Source organism: Aspergillus stella-maris, assembly GCF_047715825.1.
Source record: "Aspergillus stella-maris strain CBS 113639 unplaced genomic scaffold BDV14scaffold_138, whole genome shotgun sequence".
In the NCBI taxonomy this organism is placed as follows: domain Eukaryota; kingdom Fungi; phylum Ascomycota; class Eurotiomycetes; order Eurotiales; family Aspergillaceae; genus Aspergillus; species Aspergillus stella-maris.
Genome location: NW_027396932.1, coordinates 1 through 22,485, shown reverse-complemented (window position 1 = coordinate 22,485; position 22,485 = coordinate 1). Strand labels below are relative to the sequence as shown.

Below are 22,485 nucleotides of genomic sequence, written 5' to 3'. Positions count from 1 at the left end.
TATAGCTAGTCGGGCTATGCCGGTCGCTTGGCCAAGAGCAATCGCCATGGTGAGACGGTCCGGGTGAGGGCGAGCGCTAGATTTTAGGGCTGACTGGGTGCCACGGGAAAAAGGAGATAGAGCTTCAGAGAGTGATATCGTGACACGAGGTTGCTTGGAGATGTGGGGGGTGCTGCACGAGAGGAAGATGGTGTAGAGGGAAAGCAAGGAATGGGGAAGTCAGGGGCAGGCGAAACAGAGGCATTTAAGTCACAAGGAAATGGAACTTTGTGGAAATGCAAAAGCTCAGCTCCATTGTTTCGGTGTCTCATCTACCAGACTAAAGAGTTGTGAGTCGGGAAAAAGCAGAAATGAGTGTCTTAGAGGTAAGCCTACGAATGGGCGGGAGGAGCGCAAATAGTACTTAAGACTTTCTCTACAACAAAACTTACTATTGGCCAAAGCAATGTTACACAAGCAGAGGTGACAAAATGGTTTTCAACAACAAAACAGGTAAATTAACACAAGAACTACAAGAGGAAGGCCCATCGTCCATCCAAGACAAGAAAATCCGATCAAAATAGTTGCAAAGACTCCCTCATTCCGACAGACCACCTCAATCACCAGATATAACCCTTGTTTTTAGGACCTGGAGTATAACCCGGGAGTCTCCCCTTCTCCAGTAGCCAGACTGTTAGTTCTCGTCGTATATTGACACCAGGTGTAGCACGATCTAAGCGTCCCATATCAAAATCCCACCAGCGCTGGGACTCTGGCGCAATGTTTCCGGATATCTTCGCATCATGCTCTTCAAGGCCCGACACCTTATCTGCCCAGTGCATTGTGTAGCTATCCTCGACGTGCCAATCCCGACACTCCAACGTCATTAGGGCCTCCGCGAAAGCGATGTAGGTGGGCACCTTCATGGGATGGAGATCTTTGCTCCACACCCCTTCACACTTCCATACTCCCTCGCACTGATAGACAGGGCAATTATGCACTGGCCCAATTCGACTTATCTTTGTTCAATGAAAGAGAGCTTGCTTAAGGTAGGAAATACCATGTGGCTTAATGTAAGAAAGACCAAGTCGTTGCTGAGCGATATGGATGAAACCATAAGACCCCGACTGACCCCATTGGCAGCCTGAGGCAGAGATATATATCTTAATAAGAATATAGTAAAGGTGTCCATGGAGATATCTAGAATGGTATTGATATGATTACCCAGTCGCGTAACAAGCAAATCAGAGCCACGAGATTCTGTTTAGTCAGATTTACAACTTTGCATGGAACCATAGGTATACCCCCTTATTTACCTATTCAGGTTAACTAGCCTGGACTTGCTCAACCACGTAACTCATATACTTATTTATGCCTAGTTCACAGGCCCTCAGACTACGCTGTAAGTGGCCTTAGTCTACCCAGACTAGAATGCGGAGAGTTGGCCTGATAAAGTATCTCTCTGTCTCTGCACCGCTGTAGCAAGGTGCGGCGTACGAAGGTACGGCAGGGAGCGGGTTAGAGAAGGTGGGAGGTTGAAAGGCTGGTCGTGAACTGGATCGTTTGTATTCAAAGAAATCATACGAAGTAGTCGGGGTAGGAGGAGAAAGGGCTCCTATTGAGTAGGCACGTAGGTATAAAGGATCCCGGCGCGACGGGTTTAGACTTGAGATATAGGAAGTAGAGTATAACCTTGGTCAAGGATTCCATTACTATATACCCAAAAAGAAGACCACTCTAAGAACAGCATGCATATCCAGAAATGCAATACAATAGAAAGCGGTACCCAATGACTCTCGGCCCATTGGGATTTACATTATACTAATCCAAAATCCAGTATCAACGCTAAACACAGACAAGATGGGAAGATGAGAAGATGAGAGACAAACCCCAACGATTATAATAAGATAAATGCAAGATATATAGCCAAGATCCCGAATATCCAACCCTTTTATATAACCCAACTCACACTGACTACGCATACCGCGGCGTCGGCGTGTATCCAGGCGGCGGCCCATCCGGGTGCCCAGGGTACGGAGCGGGAATTGGACCGCGCGGCGCACCAGGGCCAGGGTATGGGCCGTACGGACTGGGGTAGGGACCCTGAGGTGGAGGGCCAGGCGGAACCTGTCCGTATCCTGGTCCTGGAGAGCGAGTTAATCGACGCATTTGTGTCTGTTGAGGCGGTGGTGGGCCGCGCGGCCAGGCGGCGTAGCTTGTTGGGGCCGGTGGAACGGGCTTCATGGTGTATCGGGATTTTCTGCAGCGGCGGAGGCAGCTGATGAGGATTGCGATGACAATGAGGCCTCCCACGCCTGCGACGACGGGGATGATGATATTCTTGTGTGCTTCGATCCATGATTTGGAGCCCTGGCAGGTGCCGTTTTTGCAGCGCCCGCCGTTATTGCAGGGGGTTCCGTCGAGGTAGTTTTGGCTGTTTCCTACGCATTGGGTTGTCATGAAGGAGGAAGAGGTCTCGTCGCGGCACCACATCTGGCAGACGGGGAATTGGTCCTGGTCGCACGAGCGTGTGTTGTTGCTACCTGTTACTGAGCCCATATAGCTCTCGCATTGGGCGTCACGGCTTGTACATTGGCCACTGGCGCACTGAAGACCGGACCCGCTGTCACCACAGTCGTCACCATCGTCTAACCAGGAGTCGGTAGGGCATGTGCTGGAGTTGCCAGTACATTTCTCCTCCAGATCGCATTCGCCGGTGCTGGGACGGCAAATGTAGTCGGCGGACGCGAACTGACATGAAATGCAGCAGCCGTCATTGGCGTCGTCGCAGGTTGCACCGTCTTTATATTTGCAGGTGCTGGGGTCGCAGCACTGGTTGTCTCCGCAGCTTTCTTCTCCACCGCAATCGCAGTCTTCGCCGGACTCGACAATCCCGTTACCACATTGCGCGCCGGTAAATGTCTCAATGCCGCGATTGTCGGACAAACAGTTTGATTTCACGCTGTTTCGACCCAGTGCCGCACAGATATTTCCAATCGTACACTGAGAAAACTTGGTGATATCCTGACCAGTACTTGGGTTCATGATGTAATCTCCACCTGCATCACAGGTAGATGTGCTAAGCGGACAGCAATTCGACGAGTCCTGCAGGTTCTGGCTGCATGTCTGCGACGTACAATCATGGACAGCTCCAAAAGTGTGGCCAGACTCGTGGGCAAAGATTTGCCATCCCGCCGCGCCAGTAGAAACAACAACATTGGCACCACTGACCGAGCTTCCGCCGTTGTCTGTGATCTCGTTGTTGCACAGCTGTCCCAACCACGCAAGTCCGACTTCTGATCCGGTGTTGCAGTCGGTCATCAGGGTCCAGTAGGCGTTTGTGTCTGATTGCTGTCCTCGCCATTCGGAAAAGAGATCCAGCCGCGAGGTAATGTTGCCCTGCGTACATGGCGTGTTCCATTGAGCAGCGGATGAAGGGTTATCAGTACATGTCTTATCGGTGATCGTCAGGTTCCGCAACCCAAGAGAAATATTGAAAGAGTCTTCAAAGACGTTTGAAGCGCTGTTAACCATGCTCACCACGGTTTCTTGAACATCGTCCCGACCGTCATACTTCTCCCAGAAGGAACAATCAGTCGCAATCCCGATAAGCGCAACCCGCATCGTGCTGGGACATCCACTGGTATCGCCAATAGTCGATTCTAAATTGACACCACCTCCATTTCCAGAAACAGTACCAATATCATCCTGACGTTTACTCAAGCCAAAACCGAACAGGTCCGCAATCGGCATAGACGCCCACCTGCTCGAGTCTTTCTCAGTGAAGGAGTTGAGAACAGGATGGTTGGGATCAGAGTTGAACCCAAGATTATCAGCATTACACGTCGACCCAGTAGCCCAACGAGGCTCAACGTCCAACTCATCAGGCAAAGACCGTTTGAGATCCGTATGTGTCGAATAATCGGCTGGCCTTAGCGTATCCGAGTCCCGATAAAACACCATATACTCCTCGTCCTGCCTCGGGATATCCACATCCTGAGGCCTCTTCTTCGACAAATACGATGAGTGCAGCAGAATATGGTGATTGTCGCCACGGATATTGAACACTCCCTCGAACAACGGCCGCGGTCCATCCTCCTTGACGTATATTCTCGTCCACCCCGCTGGCTCCCATGACCCCTGCACTTTTCCCTTTCCAACAAGAGCCCGTCCCTTGAACACCTTGTGTCTATCCCGCTTGATCGGCTCCTCGGTATGCACCTTGCCGTCCTCACCTAGATACTGCACGTAAGCGTCGTCGGCAAGAATCTCATGGTTCGGCTCCAGCTCAAGTTTCACGCGCTGCTCTTTATCACGTATCGTGAATGTGATATCAAAATGTGATAGGTGGTCGACGCGATTCGTCGTTCTCGAGGGTGCTTTGATCGTCGGCTTGTCGAGGGAGGAAACGCGTCGGATTGCATTCGGTGCTTGTGATCGGGCTGAAAGGGAAAGAATAGATGATGAGCATCAATCCCTGAAGTTATGATCAAGCCAAGGGAAACTCACCTGTTACGCCACTTGTGAAGAGCGAAAGAACACCCACGACCAGCGGGAGGACCGGGTTAAGGAGCCTCATGGCTGACGCTCTGGCTGGTAAGATAGAACAATCGAAATCAAACAACGAAACGAAGCGATTGACGACTGAATAAAAATATGATAAAAAGTGGCGAATCGATAAAGATCAAGCGACGGCGCTTAATCAATCACTTCATCGTACTCCAATACCAAGACAAAGTCGTAGGCAACAACGAACGAACGAGCGAAACAAAGAGTGGAACGACTCGACTGCGCGCTCCGATGCAAATCAAACGATGGACTTGCGCACCCTGACAAGGCGATGACTCTCCCGGCAGGTTCCGACTCGGACTCAGCCTTATGCGTGGAGGGAAGGGGGAGAAGGAGAGATTGGGGAATGACAATGAGAGGCGATCGCAGGCGGCACGCTCGGAGTATCAGCGGAGATACGGGGCTGGGGCTGTGCTCCAGATTGAGGCGCAGGGCTTGGCGTGGCGAGGTTACCCAATACACATGGGCACTTAGACAGCTACTCTGAATGATGAGGATGAGGATATGTTGAAGATGAAGAGAATGGGAAGAGGGGCAGAAATGATCCAAGTGAAAAAAAAACAAGACAAAGAAAACAGTGCGTGGCAGTTTATCCCGCAGTCAGCCAGTCCCTGACCCTGGAAATGCCAAGACCGGTTGGCCATTGCGACGGCGCTTACAGAAACACCAAAACAATGTATTTATAGTGTTATGCTTACTCCCACCAGCGCTTCCGCTGACTCGCTACACCATACTGCAGTCCTAACCAAAATCAACCACTCACATTTACTCCTCGCTAGAATGGTATACTTTGTGTGCAACAAGCGCAAATTGGGGTATCGAGGCTCCGCAGATGGAGCAGGGTACACAGGGCATATTTTCTTCACCGTCGCTTTCAGAGTCCCATGAGGCTTCCTCTGGTGAGAGAATCGTCGATGGTGGATTATACTTCCCTGACGGTGACGGCACTGGTTCAGGAACTGCAGCTTCCTGCTTCTGGAACATCGTACTAATGTCCCGCCCGCTATTGTTCTTCCCACTCCCCGTACCAGCTACTTCGGTCATATTCGTGACGGCCAGATTGAGGACGCGCAGGTTCCAGCCGCTTCTTTGCGGATGGAGTTTGCGGAACATTGAAGTCGTCGACTCCCGGACTAGTTTCTTCGCTAGGGCATCGACAAATTCTTCAAGGTTGAAGATATACTGCGGAAGTGGTGCCGACGTGGATATCCGATTGCGGCCATGGCCGCGCAGCTGTGTTGCGTCTGTGCCTGGGAGGGCACGCGGAACAGTCGATACACGGAGCGTCCGCGGTCGAGCTAGCCATCGCAATCTTGGCTTTTCACTGGCAGCGCTGCTATCTGGACCTTTGGCGTCGCTATAGCTCTCTGTCAAATCGGTCCTCATCCGGCGGATAAGGCTGATAGCAAGGATACCCATCTCCTTCCGCACGGAATCAAAGTTGTCCAAGTGCCCATAGGAGTTCTCAATGCTGATTTGCGTAGGTGTATCCCGCGCTTCAGCGACAGGGGTGCTATCGACACCATGGAGAAGCCCCCATACTTTCACCCCAATATCTCTCGGAGCTCCAGAGCCCCCAAGTATCTTTTCCAGAAGAGACGGGCCCATCTCCGGAAATAAGCGGACATCACGAATCGTAACTTTATCCTCAGCTAGTGACGGATCGCGTGATGCAATAAATGATGTGATTCTGCGCGATAGTTTCGAGCCGAGACCGGGTATTGCTCGCACTTCTCGCGGGTCAAGGAAGGCCAGCACGTTGCTGGTGCTGTCATCAGAGGCATTCGGTGTCCCATAAGGCGGCAGTAATGTTGTCTGGTTATTCGGCTTGTGAGCGCTGCCTACTACCTTTGCGAGTAGTTTCGACGTCGATATCCCTGCCGTAGCAGTATACCCCTTCTTCTCTTCAAGTTGCGCCCTGAGATACCCCGCAAGATGAGACGCAAGACGAAGTCGAAGCTCAAGTCCAGATTCAGAGCCTAAGTTAGAGACATGACTCTCTGAACCACCCAAAGCCCCCTCAGGATACCCATACCCACAAACAACCGCAGGATCAAACTCAAACCCCCGGGTCGGATCCTCCCTACTCAGACGAAAGAACCCCTTCCTCCCTAATCCATCAGAATTAGCATTCAACAGCTCAACATTGAAATCAACAATCCCCGTAACATCCACAAAAACCTCATCAAAACCCAACCTCTCCACCCTAACCACCCCCTCTTCCCCATCTTTATCCCACCCACTCACAACCCCCCTCAAAAAAGAATAAAGCTCCTTCGAAACATCCCGAAACCTACTCAAATCCTCCCCCAGAACAATCACAACATCAGGACAAATCTCCTTCGCCTCCTTGATAAGTTGCAATTTACGCAGACCGCGCCGACGAGCCTCATAGTTGCATGTTACGACGATTTGCTTTTGCTGCACTGCTAGAGGTAATGTTCTTAGGATGGGCTGGGCATTTTCGAAGACGGAGGCGTAGAAGCAGTCGTAGTCCTAGGGGTGTGTTAGGTTACTATGGATATTCCACGCACAGATGGCCGGGCCGGGGATATCGAGAGGCGCCCAATCCGGCGACAGCTGTGGTTGGAGCTTGAACTTGTAGGAGAGTAAACTTACAAAGTGGATTATGATGCGCTTGTCGTCTCGTTGTGGTGGGGGTGCCATGCCATCGGTGCCTTAGGCTCCCCTGGCCATGCCGTGGTGTACCTCGTTAGGTTCAGATACTGTACTCTGTACTCTGTACCTGCTTCTGCTTCTGCTTCTGCGTAACGAGATTCTCGCGCTCGCGATGCAGAATACTCAACGAGCACGCGATGAAATCAAAACTATAAAAATGTGAACGAGTATAAAATAAACTCCGGATGGCGTGTGGGTGGATAACAGGAAGACAAGACAGTGCAGTGGGCAAAAGGTAAGGTAGGTATTAGTAATTTGCGGGACAATGCGTGAGAGTCATCAAGTGGTCAATGAGAAGGATGTCTCGATAAGTAACAATCCAACACTGCGAGAATAATGTTATGTTCTGTGGTCCATTACCGAAGTGATAAAAGGGACTGGCAGTAGTGGTCCGGTCCAGCCGTGGGACGTCGGGCAAAGTGGAAGGCTTGGAGGTCACCTGACAAGACGGTCTACAATGACCTGCATGGTGAGAAGGGTGACAGAAGCTACCTAGTTCTCTCTAGGTAGATCCTGCAATCTTCTAGGACCTGAGCTAGCCACTCTTATCAGACTGATCACGGTCTTTTACTTCTGTTCAGGACTAATCTCTGAATGTCCTTGTCCATCTTTTTTTTGACAGGCCCCAGCCTTCTTTTTCAACTACATATTAGGGCTTAGACCGTGACCAGCGAAGTACAGACTGATTGTTCTAAAATGAGAACGTAAAATATGCTGCTTTTTACCTTTAGAGATAAGAAAAATAGCATTATCTATACATAATATAATCTATACAATTCCCAACACGAATAAAAAATCAATAGGTAAGGTAAAGTATCCAAGGAAACCCACGCCAGAAGACGACCAGCGACGCAAAACGGCGTTGTTCCTGTCCCAATATAGCACCTGCTCACCAGTCTCTGAGGGAAGTTATATCTTTGTCTCCAAATCACTGTCTCCCACCACGAGCACCACCACGACCACGTCCACGTCCTCCCTGCCCACCACGTCCACCACCACCAGTCTTCCTAACCCGATCCTTCCGCTCCCCACCAGCACCAGGACTCAACGCATCACGGGACTTACCCTGAGACGCAGCGTTCGACCCTCCATTTCCCTTTCCAGGCTTATTCCTAGGCGGTCCACGTGGCTTCGCATTCGCCCTCAACTCCTGCGGACTAGCATAATTGAACCCCGGGACGCCCTTAAGACCCATCTTGCCGACAACCTTCTTATCCATAGCCGGGGGCTCAGGACAAGCCATGCCCTTAATAGCAAGATCATTAGCGAGTCTAACAAGACCAGGTTTATCGAGACCAAGCTGCTTCATTATGCCTGAGCCAGCGAAGAAGCCGATGTATGAAGAGTAAGCTCTTTGCTTCGTTTCCTCGGAGACGGCGTGCATGGCGTTCTCGACTTTCTCGGATTCAGCGGGGGAAGCAGATAGGATGGACTCTGTCTCTGGGTGCGGTTTGATGGGGAGGTGCTTGTTTGCGCGTAGGAAGAACGATTCAGCTTGAGAAAGGAGAATCACGGCGCGGCCATCGTTGCCTGCGCGGGCTGTGCGGCCGACGCGGTGGACGTACTGCTCGCCGTTGGAGGGGAGACCAACTTGGATTACGAGGTCGACGTTGGGGAAGTCCATTCCGCGCCCGATGACGTCTGAGGCGAAGAGGATGCCTGAGTCGGCTTCCTTGAATGCTTCAGTCGTCTTTGTGCGTGCGCTTTGGCTGAGGCGGGAGTGGATTTCAAAGACGGGGAGGGTGGTTAGGCCCTTTGAGAAGGCGTCTGCGAAGAGGTTGACCATTCGTGCTGTGACGCCGAAGACGATGATTTTCTTGGAGTTGGATTTGATTTCGGTGTTGAGGAGGGTGGTTAGTGTTGTGAATGTTTCGGTTACAGAGGGGATGATGACGTGGTATTGGGGGACGCGCTCGTGGGTGGGAGCTTCGTTGGCCTCGATTGTTGAGATGCTGTTGTAGCCTGGCTTGAGGACAACATTGACAACATCCTTGACCTTGGGCGGGAGAGTAGCTGAGAAGCACATTCCTTGCCAGCCGGTACTCTTTGGCGGGATGAGGCTCAGGATGTGCTGGACATCAGCAAGGAAGCCAGCTTCAAGCATGGTATCAGCTTCATCGAGGATCAAAGTTTGAATACCAGAAAGCTTCCTGGCAGTTTCTTCCTCAGAAAGGTAATCCTTCAACCGTCCCGGAGTAGCAACAAGAACCGACGGGTTCCCCTTCATGAATCGGGCATGCGCAGCCGCCCTCGCCGTACCACCAACAGCAGTATGGCACTCGAGCGGCGTATCCAATTGAGACGTAAGCTGGTCGCAAGACTTGGCAATCTGCTGTGCGAGCTCTCTCGTCGGCGTGATGATCAAGACAGCAACTTGACCTCTAGGCGGTGCCTGTCCTTGAATCAGGCAGTGCAGGGTAGGAAGCAAGAAAGCCAGCGTCTTTCCAGTTCCCGTCTTGGCTTGCACGAGGCAATCGCTGCGCCAGTCGGGCAGTTCGTTCAAAACGCGCTGTTGCACTGGCGTCATGTGCTCAAAGTTGAGGACCTCGAGAGCTTTCAGAAGCTTGGGCTCGAGTTTTCCAGCCATGGAGGCGAAGGGCTGGAGGCCTTCGGTGCTGACAGGGAGTTGCATGGTAGCAGATGACTTGAAAGATCTGATAAAGCTGGGTTGAGAGAGGGAAGTTGAAGGTAAAGAAAGTAAAGAAGTAGAAGAAGTAGGTCGTGCCAAAAAGCGTCTACCTGTAGACAGCTGTGTTACCCGTGGAGTGAAGAGTTGTCTAAAGTGAATGATGTTGCTACCCTTAAATCCAATTCCAATCCCACGAAACATAACGTGGAAAGGCCAAGGAGGGATATTTTATGTCTGTTGTAAAAGTAACAGGCTTCTTTCAGTTCATCTTGTCTTTGTTGGGTGGTGGAAGAGGCTTTGTTGACAGGCAGAGATTTCCTCCTGCCAAGCTTTGCGAGATGGCTGGTCATGTGACCTGTATACTACTTTGTATAGTCTGTTGTATGCAGGTGAGGCTTGTCTGCTGACTTAGTTTTGATGACATTACTTATGCTGGATTAAGCCTTGGAAGGATGGAAGGCAGGTTATACCCCTGTGACGACATATTATGAGTTAGTGAGTACTGTACCCGAATCCCACTGGCCGAGTGTCTTTCGCCCCCATGTGAAGCTTCGGCGGGCGGAGGCTGTGCTAGCACCACCAACACAGCCTTATAAAAATGCAGTGCAACACAACAACAACACCAACAAGTGAAGTGAAACATCCAAAATGCCCCAAACACCAGCCAGTTCATCCCCCCACCTTTCCATATTCCTAGAACACCCCGTCACGGGCCTCGCCCACAAACCGGGCGACACAATAACAGGCCTCATAACACGCACAGCGCAGGGCGTCGCCCCAGAAGCCCGCGTCACAGTCTCTTTGCATGGACGCACAAAGACAAAGCTCCAAATCCGACGGGGCCAAAATACGCATACTTATCGCAGCTCATTTAATGCGTTGAGCGCTATGAGTCCCGAGGACCAACGCGACCAGGCGCAGGTTCTTGCTGCTGGTGCGCCGATCCATATTCCTGCTGGTGGACAGGGCGAGTCGTGGCGGTTTAGTTTGAGGATTCCGGAGGTTGTTGGGGATGTGCGCGATAAGTGGCAGCGGAAGTACTTTTATTCACCTGCTGCTGCGGGAGGGGGAGCGGGAGAGGAGGTGTTTCCGCCGCCGGGGACGTTCTACTGGGAAGGCGACAATTGGTTTACGGGGAAACGGGGGCACGGGTTTACGGAGTATTATGTGGAAGCGAAGATCCAGCTTTTGAAGGAAGGGAAGCCCTCTGTGCATGTTGCTGTTGCGCCGTTTCCGCTGAGGAATGTTTACGCCGGATTGCCTGTGAGGGATTTCGGGATACGGCCTTGTGTCAAGAGGACTGTTATTCAGGCGTACAGGCTGAGCCCGGGGTATGGGGATGCGAAGCTGAGTTTTGGGCAGAAGACGAGGCAGATGTTTGGATCTTCGAAAGTGCCAAGGTTGACGCTGAATGTGACGATGGGGCTGCCGAGTTTCCTGCAGGTGGATAATCCGAATATTGTTCCTGTGACAATGAGGATTGATCCAATTCCGGAGACAAATCTGACGAGTGAGGAGCTCTTTGATATCCCGCAAGACGTTGTGATCAAGAGCTTTAGTCTGAGGATTAAGCCGAGGACTGCCCTACAGGCGGAGAGACACGGGTTTGACAGATCCTCTGCTGAAGTGAATCTACTGCCAACTGGAGCATATGCATTCTTTCGCCAGGACCTCAGCATCTCTGTGACGCCGACGGCTGCGTCAGAGTCCAAGTCTGCTGGTGGACATACAATCAATTTCGGCGAGGGCTTGGGCATCCGGATTCCTGAACGGGGTCTGCATCATGATCTTCTTACCTACAATATTGTTCGCTCGCATGAGTTGATATGGGAAGTGCAGGGTGTTGTCGCGGGCGAAGATTTCAAGATGGGATCGTCGCAGCCTGTGCGGATATTGCCAGGGCCGGAAATATCGAGCGAGCCGGTGCCTGGGCCGGCTCCTGGTCCTGCGGCGGCTCAGGATGACGAGATCAAGGAAGGGGAACTGCCAGGTTATAAAGAGGCCACGGGAGACCAAGTCCCAGAGGTTCCTCCAGAGAAGCAAGCGCCGCCCGACTATAAGGCTTAACACTGCAAGTATAGCTATACGAGAGTATACGAGCCGCTGCCAGACGGGAGCCGATCCACCAGGAACGGGTCATTGCATATTTTTCATGACGAACAGGAATAATAATCTATAAGATCAAGATCTGAAATGAGTGTCTCACTTTTAAAGACATGATAGTTCTTAACAGGCCGTGGTATAGCAATCTAACGGGAGGCGACAGTGGAGCGAGTCTAGACTTCTAAATTTAGATCTGCCACTTTTTGGCTTTGCGATCGTCTGAGGATCCTCTGTCTCTGCTCTGCTTCAGCTGGGGATTGGGAGACTGAGACTGAGAGGCAAATGTGAACAGATCACTGGAGAGGAATGAATCTGCCTGGAGTTGTTATTTGGTATTTATTTATATTTATACTCGCATTCGCGTCGACTCCGCAGCGGCGTCATCCAGGCTAAATCGGGAAACCTGAGAGCGCCATAATAAAGCCAGAGCCAACTCCCGATCACAACTCCAGACCGACTCTCGACCCGACCTCGACCCGACCTTAACCCTGCTTTTTCTCGATCGCTTTTTTCGCTGCTCAATTTTCCGCCACTGCTTGAGTCAGATCTGTTGGGAATTCGGGGTGTTATAACAAGTGTCTCTCCCAGCCACTCTGGACTCTCTTCTAAGCGCTCGCATGCGGGGCGCACTGCCATCGCACCTCTCTCCTCTTCTCGCTGCGGCGCCAATCCTGCCTCTGTGACTTCCCTGCGTCAGCTCTTCTTCTTTGTTCCTCGCACCTTATCACCGCTCAATATTGTCCATCCCTGTTCGCTGCGGCCGTCCAGTCCCAGCGTTTGTCCGCCTGCGCCGCCTCCGCCATGCTCGCAACCCAAATGCCCCCTCCGGCCTCGCATCTTCCCTTCTCCAAGCCTGACACCTCTGACAAGCTCTCGGTCATGTCTCCCGCTCTTCCTTCACAAAATCCGCACCCGGCGGCCTCGCATTCTCACTCCAGTATGGCCTGCGGCTTATCGTCAAATGCGCCGAGCCGGACCCCCGCGCTCTCGCGGCCGAAACTCACCCTCCAGACTTCGTCGCTGCCTATGACTTTTGGCAGCTCGACAACGGGCCTGTCGCTGTCGCTGGCTGCTGGTTCTACCGCATCGCCTACTGTTCGAAACACCTTTAAGAATGCGTACGAGGTCGCATACCCGTCTTCGGCTACTGCTTCTCCGTCCAGGTCCTCAAATAGCCGCTTCTCGAAACCGGCGTCGCCATATGCCTCCAGCAATCCCTATCAGCAACCACTCGGTGTGAAAAGTATTCTTCGAAATTCATGTCTGGATTCGAACAAGCGGCGACCGAGTATTGTCGCTGCGAACGGACCAAATGGGTCTTCTTCGCGCCGGGTGTATTTCCCCACCAAGAAGCAAGTCAGTTACCGGAACCCGCTCGAGGAGGAAATCACGACGGTCAAATACACCGCGCGACACTCGGATATCGTCTCCGATGAGGAAACTGGATCTTGCGAAACAAGCTCCGACGAGGAATCGGATTATTCTACAACTAGCCTCGTCTCGTCGGATACTACACCTTCCGACGACGACGAGCGCAGCACTTCGGAACCAACCGGCGACAAGAAGAAAAAGAAGCGAAAGTATCGCAGCAACGAGCGACAAGTCCGCGCAATCGCTCGCATGGAAGGCTTAGAAGATCCTTATACACGAACACCCCAAACACCACGACAAGGCCGACTTAAGCGCCGCCGCGAGTGGAGATGGACACTCGGCCCTTTGAACGAAATCGGAAGCGCCAGCACAACCGATTCACCCGCATCGCAACTTTCAGCATCAACATCAACATCTACACCTTCAGAATCAGAACCCAACCCTTCCGGGCCCGACACACCCGCGTCAACCCCAGCCAAGCCGTCGCAAATACAACGGCCCCCGGCCCTGTCACTAGCGATGCCCGTGCCCCGTGACATGTCAGAATCCAACACCGACACCAACACCGCTATTTCGCTTGAGCCCCAGCGCCAGACTCAGTCTGACTTGGACTATGGGTATGACCATCACCCGCCTCTTTAAATAGCCGGCGGGTCTTCTCATCTACCTACATTGCATCTGCATCTCATCTGCATCTCATCTGCATCGTGTCACATTGCCGCTTACGAATTATGCATTACTATCGTCATCATCAACAACATCATCATCATAGAAGCGTGGCATTCATACCTTCTTCTTCCATCGCTATACCTTACTTTACCTTTTTCGTTGAGACTCCAACTTGGACTCCAACTTGGCTACAGTACGGAGAACAGCACACTTAACATCTACCTTACTCTGCACACCACATACATACACATGCGTGGCCAGACTATATTATCTATTCCTATTTGTAGATCCATCTTACGGGCTACTTCGCTTCACGCTTTTGGCCTTTAGCGCTGCAGTCCATCCTTTCGTTTCATATATATATATTTATATCTATTCTAATCACTCGTTTATTTCTATTTTTATGAATTTCCGATATTGATATTGATATTCTTGACCGGCTTTATACCATTGCTATTATGATTATTTAAGAATTCTGGACTTTATGTTATATGCCGTTTACTCTACATTATGGGCTGGCTATGTTGTCTGGTACAACACCCGGTTTATCAAAGAATCTATACTTTATACCCTGGCCAAATTTGGTGCAATGCCGCGAATACGAATCCTACCATACCAGATTCTGGCTGAGGTCATTGACGTGTAACACATACATACATACATACGTACATATGTGCATGCAGCCATGCATGTCTCGCTGGCGCTGCATGTGATTATACAACCTTACTTCAACTCGAACTTGATCCTGACCCTGACCTCATCTACGTAATGTACAACGAATCCCGCAGTGCACATGACTCTAAAGTCTACCTACCTACCTATCTATACATAGAATAGGTATCCAAATATATCTACCTACTTACCCAAATACCCACCTTCTCTAATGCCGCACCCCACCACTCTCGCCCTGAATCCTCTGGGAATACCTAAAAGATCGCTTGCCAGGTACCCATAAAAACATAGTACATCCGGAATAGTAGGTAGCAACAGCGCCTAGCATCTAGCACCTACTAGGCAGCAAACGAATGATGTACCTAACCTAACCTAACCTAACCTGATCGGGCCAATGACTACCTACCTGCACCTACCATACCTGCATGTATACCTGCCTTGCTACCTACGCCGCCGCGTACCTCGACTCAGTACTTATTCTTTCCTGGAGGTAGTAGGTACGCAAGCGGGGACCATAGCTAACTGCCGTACCCGGAATGCCGATTGACGACCGGACCATATGGGACATTTTGCCTCTGGCACCTACCTACCCACCTACCTACCAACCTATCAGCCAAACGCTCCTTCCTAATCCATATACAAAACTCTTCATTAGAAGGAAGGAGCGATGAACGGAGACCGCGGTCGTTCCTTCCCTACTCTGAATGGAATTCCGTCGTGCTTTCCTAAATAGAAAGGTTCCGGTCACCCAGAGTACCTAACTTACCTAGGAAGGAACGATCAACCTCCCGTTTTATCGTTCTTTTCATGTAAGTTCATCTATATGGTACCGCTTACCGTAGATTCACATGACCAATAGCATTACCTAGGTAACTACGTTGGACGACACGAAAAATTAAGATTGGAAATGATGTATTTATTACTAGGTAGGTACTAGGTACTAAGTCCTAATGTATGCGACAAGGCCAAGGCTGAATGTACCAAAGAAACCAACGGCCATAATTCATCGACTTACTATACAAACGGGGACGGCCGAGCCAGAATCCGGGGTTGAAATGGGCACCGGCATCGGCATCGGTAAACGCAGATGGAAGGCGGGAAGAGCCGGGCGGTCTGTTCTGTAAATACCACTTTGCTCTCATCTTTCTTCAACCAGTCTTGATCCTCTAAGCAAAGTAACTCTTCCACAGCACACCAGAAAGATCCTCCAATTGATCCGGTGTGAAAGCCTGCAACAAAAACAATTAGCTCAGTTCCACGGTTATCAAAAGTGATAAGAAATAACGACATACCTTCGCATCAATATGCCACGTATCCTGCCTCGTCTTCTTAAATTCACTAATAATCGACTTGACGCTGGACCCCACGATACCAGGGTCGTTTGCCGCGCGAACACTCAGTGTCGTCAAAGCATCGGGAATCCACGTTGGCGGCGGGCTACTATACGGGAATGCCTGGATAAGCGCTCCCAAACCAAGGACCGCACCATGCCGCGAGATAATCAGGCGGGTGTGCTCTGGCGTGGGAGTTCCCGCGCCGGAAGACGTAGGCGTTGATAATCCACTGGCGGCCCGGAGCATCTTCGGCCTCTTGGGTAAGGGATTCTCAATAAGGACCTTTGCGAAGCGTTGCTTGAGACGCGATACTATCTCCCTGCGAAGGAATTCAGGCGAGCATCGGACCATACCGGATAGTGTTGCCGATGCGCCGGCGCGGACTTCATGCTGTGGGTCTTCGAGCATGCTAGCCACACACTCGAAGAGCTTGTCGCGGTCAGAGGGGGAAAGGAGGAAGAGGCGGCGGAAGTAGATGATTTGGATGTTGATCATGATGCGCAGGCGCTGGTGCCAAGAGGGGGAGGTCTGGCCGATGCGGATGAGGGTCTTGATGAACTCGGAGTTTTGCTCGGCGGGGTAGGGGACGTTGGGGAGGTGGCGGAAAACGTGGTAGGCTAGGGATTGGAGTTCGGGGTCTTCCTTCACGTCCATCATGTGGAGTAGTTGGCCGGTGAAAACCTCTGCGAAGAAGGGGGCTAGTTGTGTGCACTCGTGAGAGGAGAGGGTGGAGTCGAGCCAGAGGAGAACAGTCTTGCTTCCTGAGGTGTAGGAGGAAGGTGTTTGCTGTCCAGGCGTCCTCTCATGGCGCCACTTTTCGATTTGTGTAAAGATGTCGGTAATCATCTTGGTAAAGTCTGCGTTCGGCTCGTATGGGTATGTACCAACCGAGGACGCAGACTCTTGAGCCCCGAGCAAGCTTTTGATGTCTGGGTAAGACTCGTGGTAGCGTGTTCGGAAGATTGTCGCAAGGGTCTGACCCATTGCCTCGCGAACACCCTTGTACGGATGGTCAAGGTGAGCAAGGTAGTCTTGAACAATCGGCTTCTCAAGACGGAAATGCCAGCCCGCATCAATGATCGATTGATGTAGCAGGTTGATCTTCGAGCTCTCCTTGAAGGCGGCGTTCGTGGACATATCCAAGCGGAAGCTCGCCAGCCAGTCGACCAACGGCCAGACACGACGTGGATCACGGCACTGAAGGATCATGTGGAGGAAAGTCGTCCAGTATCCAGAGTTCTCCGGCGTCAAGCCATCAATGAAGATCTTCTGGACGATAGGGAAGGCATACTCCCAGACCATTGTCCGCTTCTCGAGGCTGGTGTCTGTAACAGAGCTGACCAGCGCACCAAGAATCTCTGCAGTAGCACGGTGCTGGTGCTTGTCACTGCCGTCTTCGTAGACTGCCTCGATCTCCTCCTTGATGTCTTCAAACGTCGCAGCGGTAAGACCATCACGGAGCATCAACTCGAAAGCATACAGAAGTAGCATCGCATAGGACATGCGGAACTTGTCAGACGAGGGGTCGCGAGGCTCTTGCTTTAGATACGCAAAGAATTTCTTGAACCACGCTCTGTTGAAAAGCTTGCCCATGTGTGAGCGAATTTCCCATTCCACGCCATCGTACTCAATATCACGTTCAACATTAGGCCTGTATCCAGGCATGTGGTCCGACCAGACAAGCCATCCCGGGAAATCGTGGTCAATATAGTATTCGGTTTCAGGATTGGCAAAGTCGGCTAGGAATTGCTCCGTCCATCCCTTCTCAAATCGCTTGGTAGCCACCTTGATCTTAGCAGGGAAGTTTTGGTTGCCGAGGATATAGCTCTTGTAGTCGTGATTACAGATTGCTCGGACATCAATCATTGTGAACAACGCCGTCAGTCCTTGAGAGTACATGCCACGCAGACCCGGGTGATCGTCGATGGAACCCTGAGTGACAAGCTCTACGAGGTTTTCGCTGGCGATGTAGTCGAACCTGAGACCCATGGAGATCACAATAGTCGCTGCTCGACTAGCAACCTTCCAGTGGGACACTCGAGCAAGGTTAACCAGTTCCTCGGCAAGCGCCTTCTTCTTCTTCTCGATGAGGGCTCGCTTGGTTGTGAGCGTCTTGCGTTTCTGAGCAATTTGGTCTTCAACATCTTGCGAAACCGGGGCAATGGAGTCGATAAGCTCCTTGTCTAGAATGGCCATTCGATCCCCTGGGCGACCGTAGTCCATGATCTGATACACCACGCTAGAGCATATACGTTGCACCGACGGGCGGTCGACCGCATTTGCATCGAAGAACGCACGGACCAACGTAGGAGCATATTTCCAATGGCGTCCAATGGTTTTCGCAACGCTGCTTAGCAACAAAGAGAAGAGTGCGCCCTTGATTCGAGCGTAGTCATTATCCTTGATACCATTTTGAAGAGCCCTAAGAAGAGGTGGAATGACCAGAAGACGAGAACCCCAAACGGCCTTCAATGCCGACTCTCCAGCAGTTTGAGCATTACGGCGGGTCTCCGTGTACGCAGATACACATGACTCTGCAATGTCCAAAAGCAAGATTTCGTCCAGCTTGGAACGGCAACGTGGAGCCGCATTGTGCCTCAAGCGCTGCAAGTGGTACATGTTTGCTCTTCGGATAAGCAATGGGCGAGGGTAATCCTTGCGGATACCGCTCATCTTGTACGGATGGATATCGGCAATGAGGAGGCGAGTAACGCGGTCCAAGACATGGGCGGACCGCTCAATACCAACATCGATGAACCAGCATTTGTAGGCGGAGTACAGAGCGCTGAAGCATGGTACATCGTCTTCTTGCTTCTCAGTCAGATACTTGTGCACCTTGTGGAGTGTCCAGCCTGCTTTCTCTCGAAGCTCATGGAGTGAAACATGAATAGGGTCATTCTCTTCTAGAGGGTAGCCAGTAGGGTAGTTGAATGTAGGCCGAACAGTGGCATCATCCGAGTTGTCGAGTTGCGAGTCCTCGTCCTCGTCAGCACCGTTGGTGGCATCCGTCATTTCCAGATCATCGGTCTTGTCCGATACTCCATTGGTTCCGCTATCCTTCGTCTTGGACGCAGCCTTGCCATCAAAGAGTACGGAGACACCAGAGATGATAAGTCGCAGCAGAACCAAGTTCCGAATGACTTCATCAGACCATTCCTTGCCGATACCGTCACGCCTGACATTTGAATCTTCGTTGGTCAAAGCCTCGAGTTGCTTGAGAGCAGACCCCGCCTGGTTCTGGAATAGCTCGGAAGCAAACTCGATCTCTGCTCGTTTGGGTACGTGCCAGTTCACGGTCAGATTGTGCGGGTCTGGCCGGTAGTTCCAGTGTTCTGGCTGGATGCCCTTGGCGACAACATCTGGCTCGTAGAGAGAGTAGTCCGATGTGTACGTTCCAGTCAGGTTGAGAAGGAGGTGGTGAATAAAGTTGGAGACGTGCACGGTCGGGATTCCCCGGCACTTCTGTTGCATGTAGACGGCAATGTCGAACAGCTCCTTCTTGTGCGCCAGAACAGCATCTCCAACGTGGACAACGCACATGCTGAGCATACTGACATTCCATACCAGACCGCGGTCACGCGGAAGCACATCTGTACCCGTCGTACGGGTCGAGCCTGCACCGTTGTCGTCAATCTCTGTACGGATAGCCTGCGTCAAGACAGGGATGAAACGCTTCAGGGCCTTCTCAGGGTTAACCTTGCAGACAGCGTTGCAGATAAATGCCATGGCATCGCGAGCTTGATGGATGACATGGTTTGACACAAAGTCGACAATCTTGGCTAACGCGATGTCGTAGTAGTCGGGTGCCAACGAGGAAAGCAGGGGCATAAAGGTGGCTGGAAGAGTGTTTACGATATTCTCCTCGGGCGATCCGTTGCGCACCCTTGAGACATCTGGAAGATTCTCGAGGAGCGTGAATACTCGACCGAGGAAGGAGATGATGAAGTCACCGAATCCACACGTTGAAGAGCGGAGGATCAGCTCTTCGTTCTCGTCGCTGAGTTCCGTGTCGTAGTTCAGTTGTACATCAACACCCTCTTGCTCCATCCGTTCCATCTCTCCTGGAATCCACTGCATCGCGATCATATCGCAGTTGATTTCCTCTCTGCCCTTGGTCAAGTCGGCCATCGGGATGTTGTAGCACGCAGCCTGGATGAACGTCAAGGTATGAAGAGACTTCTCGAGATCATTGGCATCGATTCCAGGTAGCGCCATGCCAAGAAGAGTGGTGAGATGGCACCGGTATCCCTTGGTCCTTGCGATAATCCGAGCAAGAATCTGCAGGGCTCGCAGTGACGAAGTGGTGCGGTGAACCTCAACAAGACCCTGCAAAGATGGGTAGATTCTCTGCAGCGCTCCCGGAAGAATAAGATGCGGCTCCAAGAACGCTAGGCCCTGCAAAGTTGACAGGGAGAAGCTCATAGCAGTGGAACTCTTGGCATAGATACCCATGAAAATCACATCGCGCATGCAAAGCACGAAGCGGCGCTTCAAAGGCTCTGTTAATCTCCTCTCCTGTGGTACTTCCATCTCACCACTCTGTTCCCTGTTCCAACGCATGACGAAGAAGTCTGTAAGGTAGTACACCAATTGCGAGAGGGTCTTGGTCCAGCTACCCGAGTTGGAAGGGTGGAAGAATGTCTCCACTGCCTGAATCAACCCTTCTAGCTGCGTCAATATAGAGTCCTCTTTGTCGAGACATGCCGGTGATAGAGACATGACAATCCATCTCGCTATGTGGTGGGCTACGGGATGCTTCCGAGCGTCTCGGTCAAGCATTATTCCCAGTCCCGAGGAGATATCCACAAGAGCACTATAAGGAGAGGTAGACTGTCCGACTGGAATTTCTAGCAGTCTCAGAGTCGCTGTGAAAATCAGGGAGGATTGCTCTTTGGTGAAGATTCCATACTCGGAGAACGGGATATGGCCAGCGGGCAATGTGTCCCGCGCCGTGCGAGAAAGGAAGTCAAGGAAAGTCTGGTCAAAGGTCTTTGACCGACTAACCAGAGACCAAAGATGGAAGTATGTCGGCATGTAATGTTGCGGCAACAGATCCTCCCGCGATTGGGGTGGTGGAGTTGTAGGAACGAGCAGGTTGATCAAACCAACCACAACAAATGCGCCTTCTGAGAAGGAGGTACTGTAATGCGGAAGGAACTCTTCTAGCATAGTCGGGAGTTCACAGGGGTCAATATACAGCTGAATGAATGCGCACAGTTTCGTCAAGGTCTTGATATTCCGCTTCAAGTTTGATGAGTGCACCAGGCCGGATTCTGTGGGTAAGACGAAAGCTTTGATCTCTCTGTACAGTGGCTTCCAATCTAAGGTCAGGTCCTTGATGGGTCTCAAATAATGCTTGCGCCTATAGCAGTGTTAGCATATCGCATATTCTTCGCCGAACCCGACTCCGAGCCACTCACTTTGTAAGGTACATGAACATGCTCGAGAACCGCTCAGCCACATTTGGATCAATCCCCGGAGCAAGCGAAAGTTCATAGTACAGCTTAACAAGCTTGATCCGCTCCGAACGAGTCGGGTCAAACTTGAGCGACAGCCATGCTCTCAGCTCCCGAGTCCAGTGCACCGCACCAGGATTGAAATCCCCCGATTCTACCGCAATGTACAGCTGCGTGAGTATATCGTTGAAATATTGTTCTCTCTGTGCATCGTCTTCGAGTTCGTATGGCATATATTTGAAGTAAGGGTATGTACGGGGTCGGACTCGAGCTTTTGGTTCGCCGTCTCCGTTGATGCCGTCCGGTTCGGCACCGGGGGAGGTAGCTCGTGAGATCATTTGTGCATTGTGGAAATTCTCCGACGTCGGGATCGTCTTGAGGGTTGGATTGTCCATAATTGTGCTGCTCGGGGGACGGTTGTATGAACGTGGGTGTAGAGGTGAGGAGGATGCGGGTGGGTGAGTGAGTGGATGATGCTGGAAAGCTCTACCATAACACACTGATGTCAGCTATGAACGCGGGCTGCCTAGGGCACAATACAACGGAAAATACTGTACATTAACTCATAAAGCTTTTTATCCAGATACTAGGCTGGTCAAATCGATGGCCAACAGGAACCTGCTGTAAGCCTTTATTCGCATTGGCGAGCTCCAACAATAGGCCAAGTCTAGCAGTAGCAAACAGAGCGGTCGGGAAGAAGAAACAGCAGTGTCTAGTTACCAAGCGCAAAGAAACAGCTTGTGAATGAAGATCTCCCGATTAGTAGAGACGGGATAAATTAAAGCTGCCTCTTGTCGACAGAGTCCGCAGCGAAGAAATTCGAGGATAGAAGGAGCTCACGCACGACAGTTGACGATAGCGAGAGAGCATCTTGATGAGTCTCGGCTCTGCGGTGTCAGGCTGCGGATGACATAATGCACTCTCCTACGTAACGTATTCGGTAAGCGAGCGGGCCATGTAAGCGAGCGGGCCACCTCTTACCATGGTTGAAAATTCAAGGTTCTTTAAACAACCAAAACATGCA

The 22,485-nt window shown here is 51.4% G+C and overlaps 7 protein-coding genes across 7 annotated transcripts; 2 read left to right on the top strand and 5 right to left on the bottom strand.

Annotated features, from left to right (window-relative positions):
• Positions 1-599: 599 nt before the first annotated feature.
• Positions 600-905, bottom strand: BDV14DRAFT_206357 (uncharacterized protein; the record flags this gene model as incomplete). Its single annotated transcript, XM_073774902.1, has 1 exon — positions 600-905. The coding sequence occupies one exon, from the start codon at positions 903-905 to the stop codon at positions 600-602; it is 306 nt and encodes a 101-aa protein (XP_073621690.1).
• A 685-nt stretch (positions 906-1,590) lies between these two features.
• admB (ADAM family of metalloprotease ADM-B) lies at positions 1,591-5,089 on the bottom strand. Its single transcript, XM_073770771.1, has 2 exons — positions 4,489-5,089; positions 1,591-4,421 (listed from the first exon to the last, which is right to left on the bottom strand). The coding sequence occupies exons 1-2, from the start codon at positions 4,556-4,558 to the stop codon at positions 1,954-1,956; spliced, it is 2,538 nt and encodes an 845-aa protein (XP_073621689.1). The 5' UTR covers positions 4,559-5,089; the 3' UTR covers positions 1,591-1,953.
• An 85-nt stretch (positions 5,090-5,174) lies between these two features.
• BDV14DRAFT_28455 (putative DNA polymerase iota) lies at positions 5,175-7,344 on the bottom strand. Its single transcript, XM_073776447.1, has 2 exons — positions 7,168-7,344; positions 5,175-7,044 (listed from the first exon to the last, which is right to left on the bottom strand). The coding sequence occupies exons 1-2, from the start codon at positions 7,213-7,215 to the stop codon at positions 5,314-5,316; spliced, it is 1,779 nt and encodes a 592-aa protein (XP_073621688.1). The 5' UTR covers positions 7,216-7,344; the 3' UTR covers positions 5,175-5,313.
• Positions 7,345-7,896: 552 nt separating this feature from the next.
• Positions 7,897-10,201, bottom strand: BDV14DRAFT_186175 (DEAD/DEAH box helicase). Its single transcript, XM_073770770.1, has one exon. The coding sequence runs from the start codon at positions 10,055-10,057 to the stop codon at positions 8,156-8,158; it is 1,902 nt and encodes a 633-aa protein (XP_073621687.1). The 5' UTR covers positions 10,058-10,201; the 3' UTR covers positions 7,897-8,155.
• A 163-nt stretch (positions 10,202-10,364) lies between these two features.
• BDV14DRAFT_28449 (uncharacterized protein) lies at positions 10,365-12,342 on the top strand. The gene has a single exon (XM_073776445.1). The coding sequence runs from the start codon at positions 10,505-10,507 to the stop codon at positions 11,921-11,923; it is 1,419 nt and encodes a 472-aa protein (XP_073621686.1). The 5' UTR covers positions 10,365-10,504; the 3' UTR covers positions 11,924-12,342.
• Positions 12,343-14,231, top strand: BDV14DRAFT_28450 (uncharacterized protein). The gene has a single exon (XM_073776446.1). It carries the CDS (start codon positions 12,761-12,763, stop codon positions 13,970-13,972), a length of 1,212 nt encoding a protein of 403 aa, XP_073621685.1. The 5' UTR covers positions 12,343-12,760; the 3' UTR covers positions 13,973-14,231.
• Positions 14,232-15,572: 1,341 nt separating this feature from the next.
• Positions 15,573-22,303, bottom strand: BDV14DRAFT_186173 (proteasome activator BLM10). Its single transcript, XM_073770769.1, has 4 exons — positions 22,019-22,303; positions 21,426-21,947; positions 15,964-21,367; positions 15,573-15,900 (listed from the first exon to the last, which is right to left on the bottom strand). Exons 2-4 carry the CDS (start codon positions 21,854-21,856, stop codon positions 15,838-15,840), a joined length of 5,898 nt encoding a protein of 1,965 aa, XP_073621684.1. The 5' UTR covers positions 21,857-21,947; positions 22,019-22,303; the 3' UTR covers positions 15,573-15,837.
• Between the last annotated feature and the right edge of the window lie 182 nt (positions 22,304-22,485).

Bases quoted from the DNA above. Each gene is read 5' to 3' on its own strand.
- admB (XM_073770771.1), bottom strand. From the start codon at position 4,558: ATGAGGCTCCTTAACCCGGTCCTCCCGCTGGTCGTGGGTGTTCTTTCG. The intron at 4,422-4,488 runs GTGAGTTTCCCT...TTTCCCTTTCAG, and splicing joins CTTCACAAGTGGCGTAACAG to CCCGATCACAAGCACCGAAT.
- BDV14DRAFT_28455 (XM_073776447.1), bottom strand. From the start codon at position 7,215: ATGGCACCCCCACCACAACGAGACGACAAGCGCATCATAATCCACTTT. The intron at 7,045-7,167 runs GTAAGTTTACTC...ACACACCCCTAG, and splicing joins AGCGCATCATAATCCACTTT to GACTACGACTGCTTCTACGC.
- BDV14DRAFT_186175 (XM_073770770.1), bottom strand. From the start codon at position 10,057: ATGTTTCGTGGGATTGGAATTGGATTTAAGGGTAGCAACATCATTCAC.
- BDV14DRAFT_28449 (XM_073776445.1), top strand. From the start codon at position 10,505: ATGCCCCAAACACCAGCCAGTTCATCCCCCCACCTTTCCATATTCCTA.
- BDV14DRAFT_28450 (XM_073776446.1), top strand. From the start codon at position 12,761: ATGCTCGCAACCCAAATGCCCCCTCCGGCCTCGCATCTTCCCTTCTCC.
- BDV14DRAFT_186173 (XM_073770769.1), bottom strand. From the start codon at position 21,856: ATGGACAATCCAACCCTCAAGACGATCCCGACGTCGGAGAATTTCCAC. The intron at 21,368-21,425 runs GTGAGTGGCTCG...ACACTGCTATAG, and splicing joins ATGTTCATGTACCTTACAAA to GCGCAAGCATTATTTGAGAC. The intron at 15,901-15,963 runs GTATGTCGTTAT...TTTTTGTTGCAG, and splicing joins CGTGGCATATTGATGCGAAG to GCTTTCACACCGGATCAATT.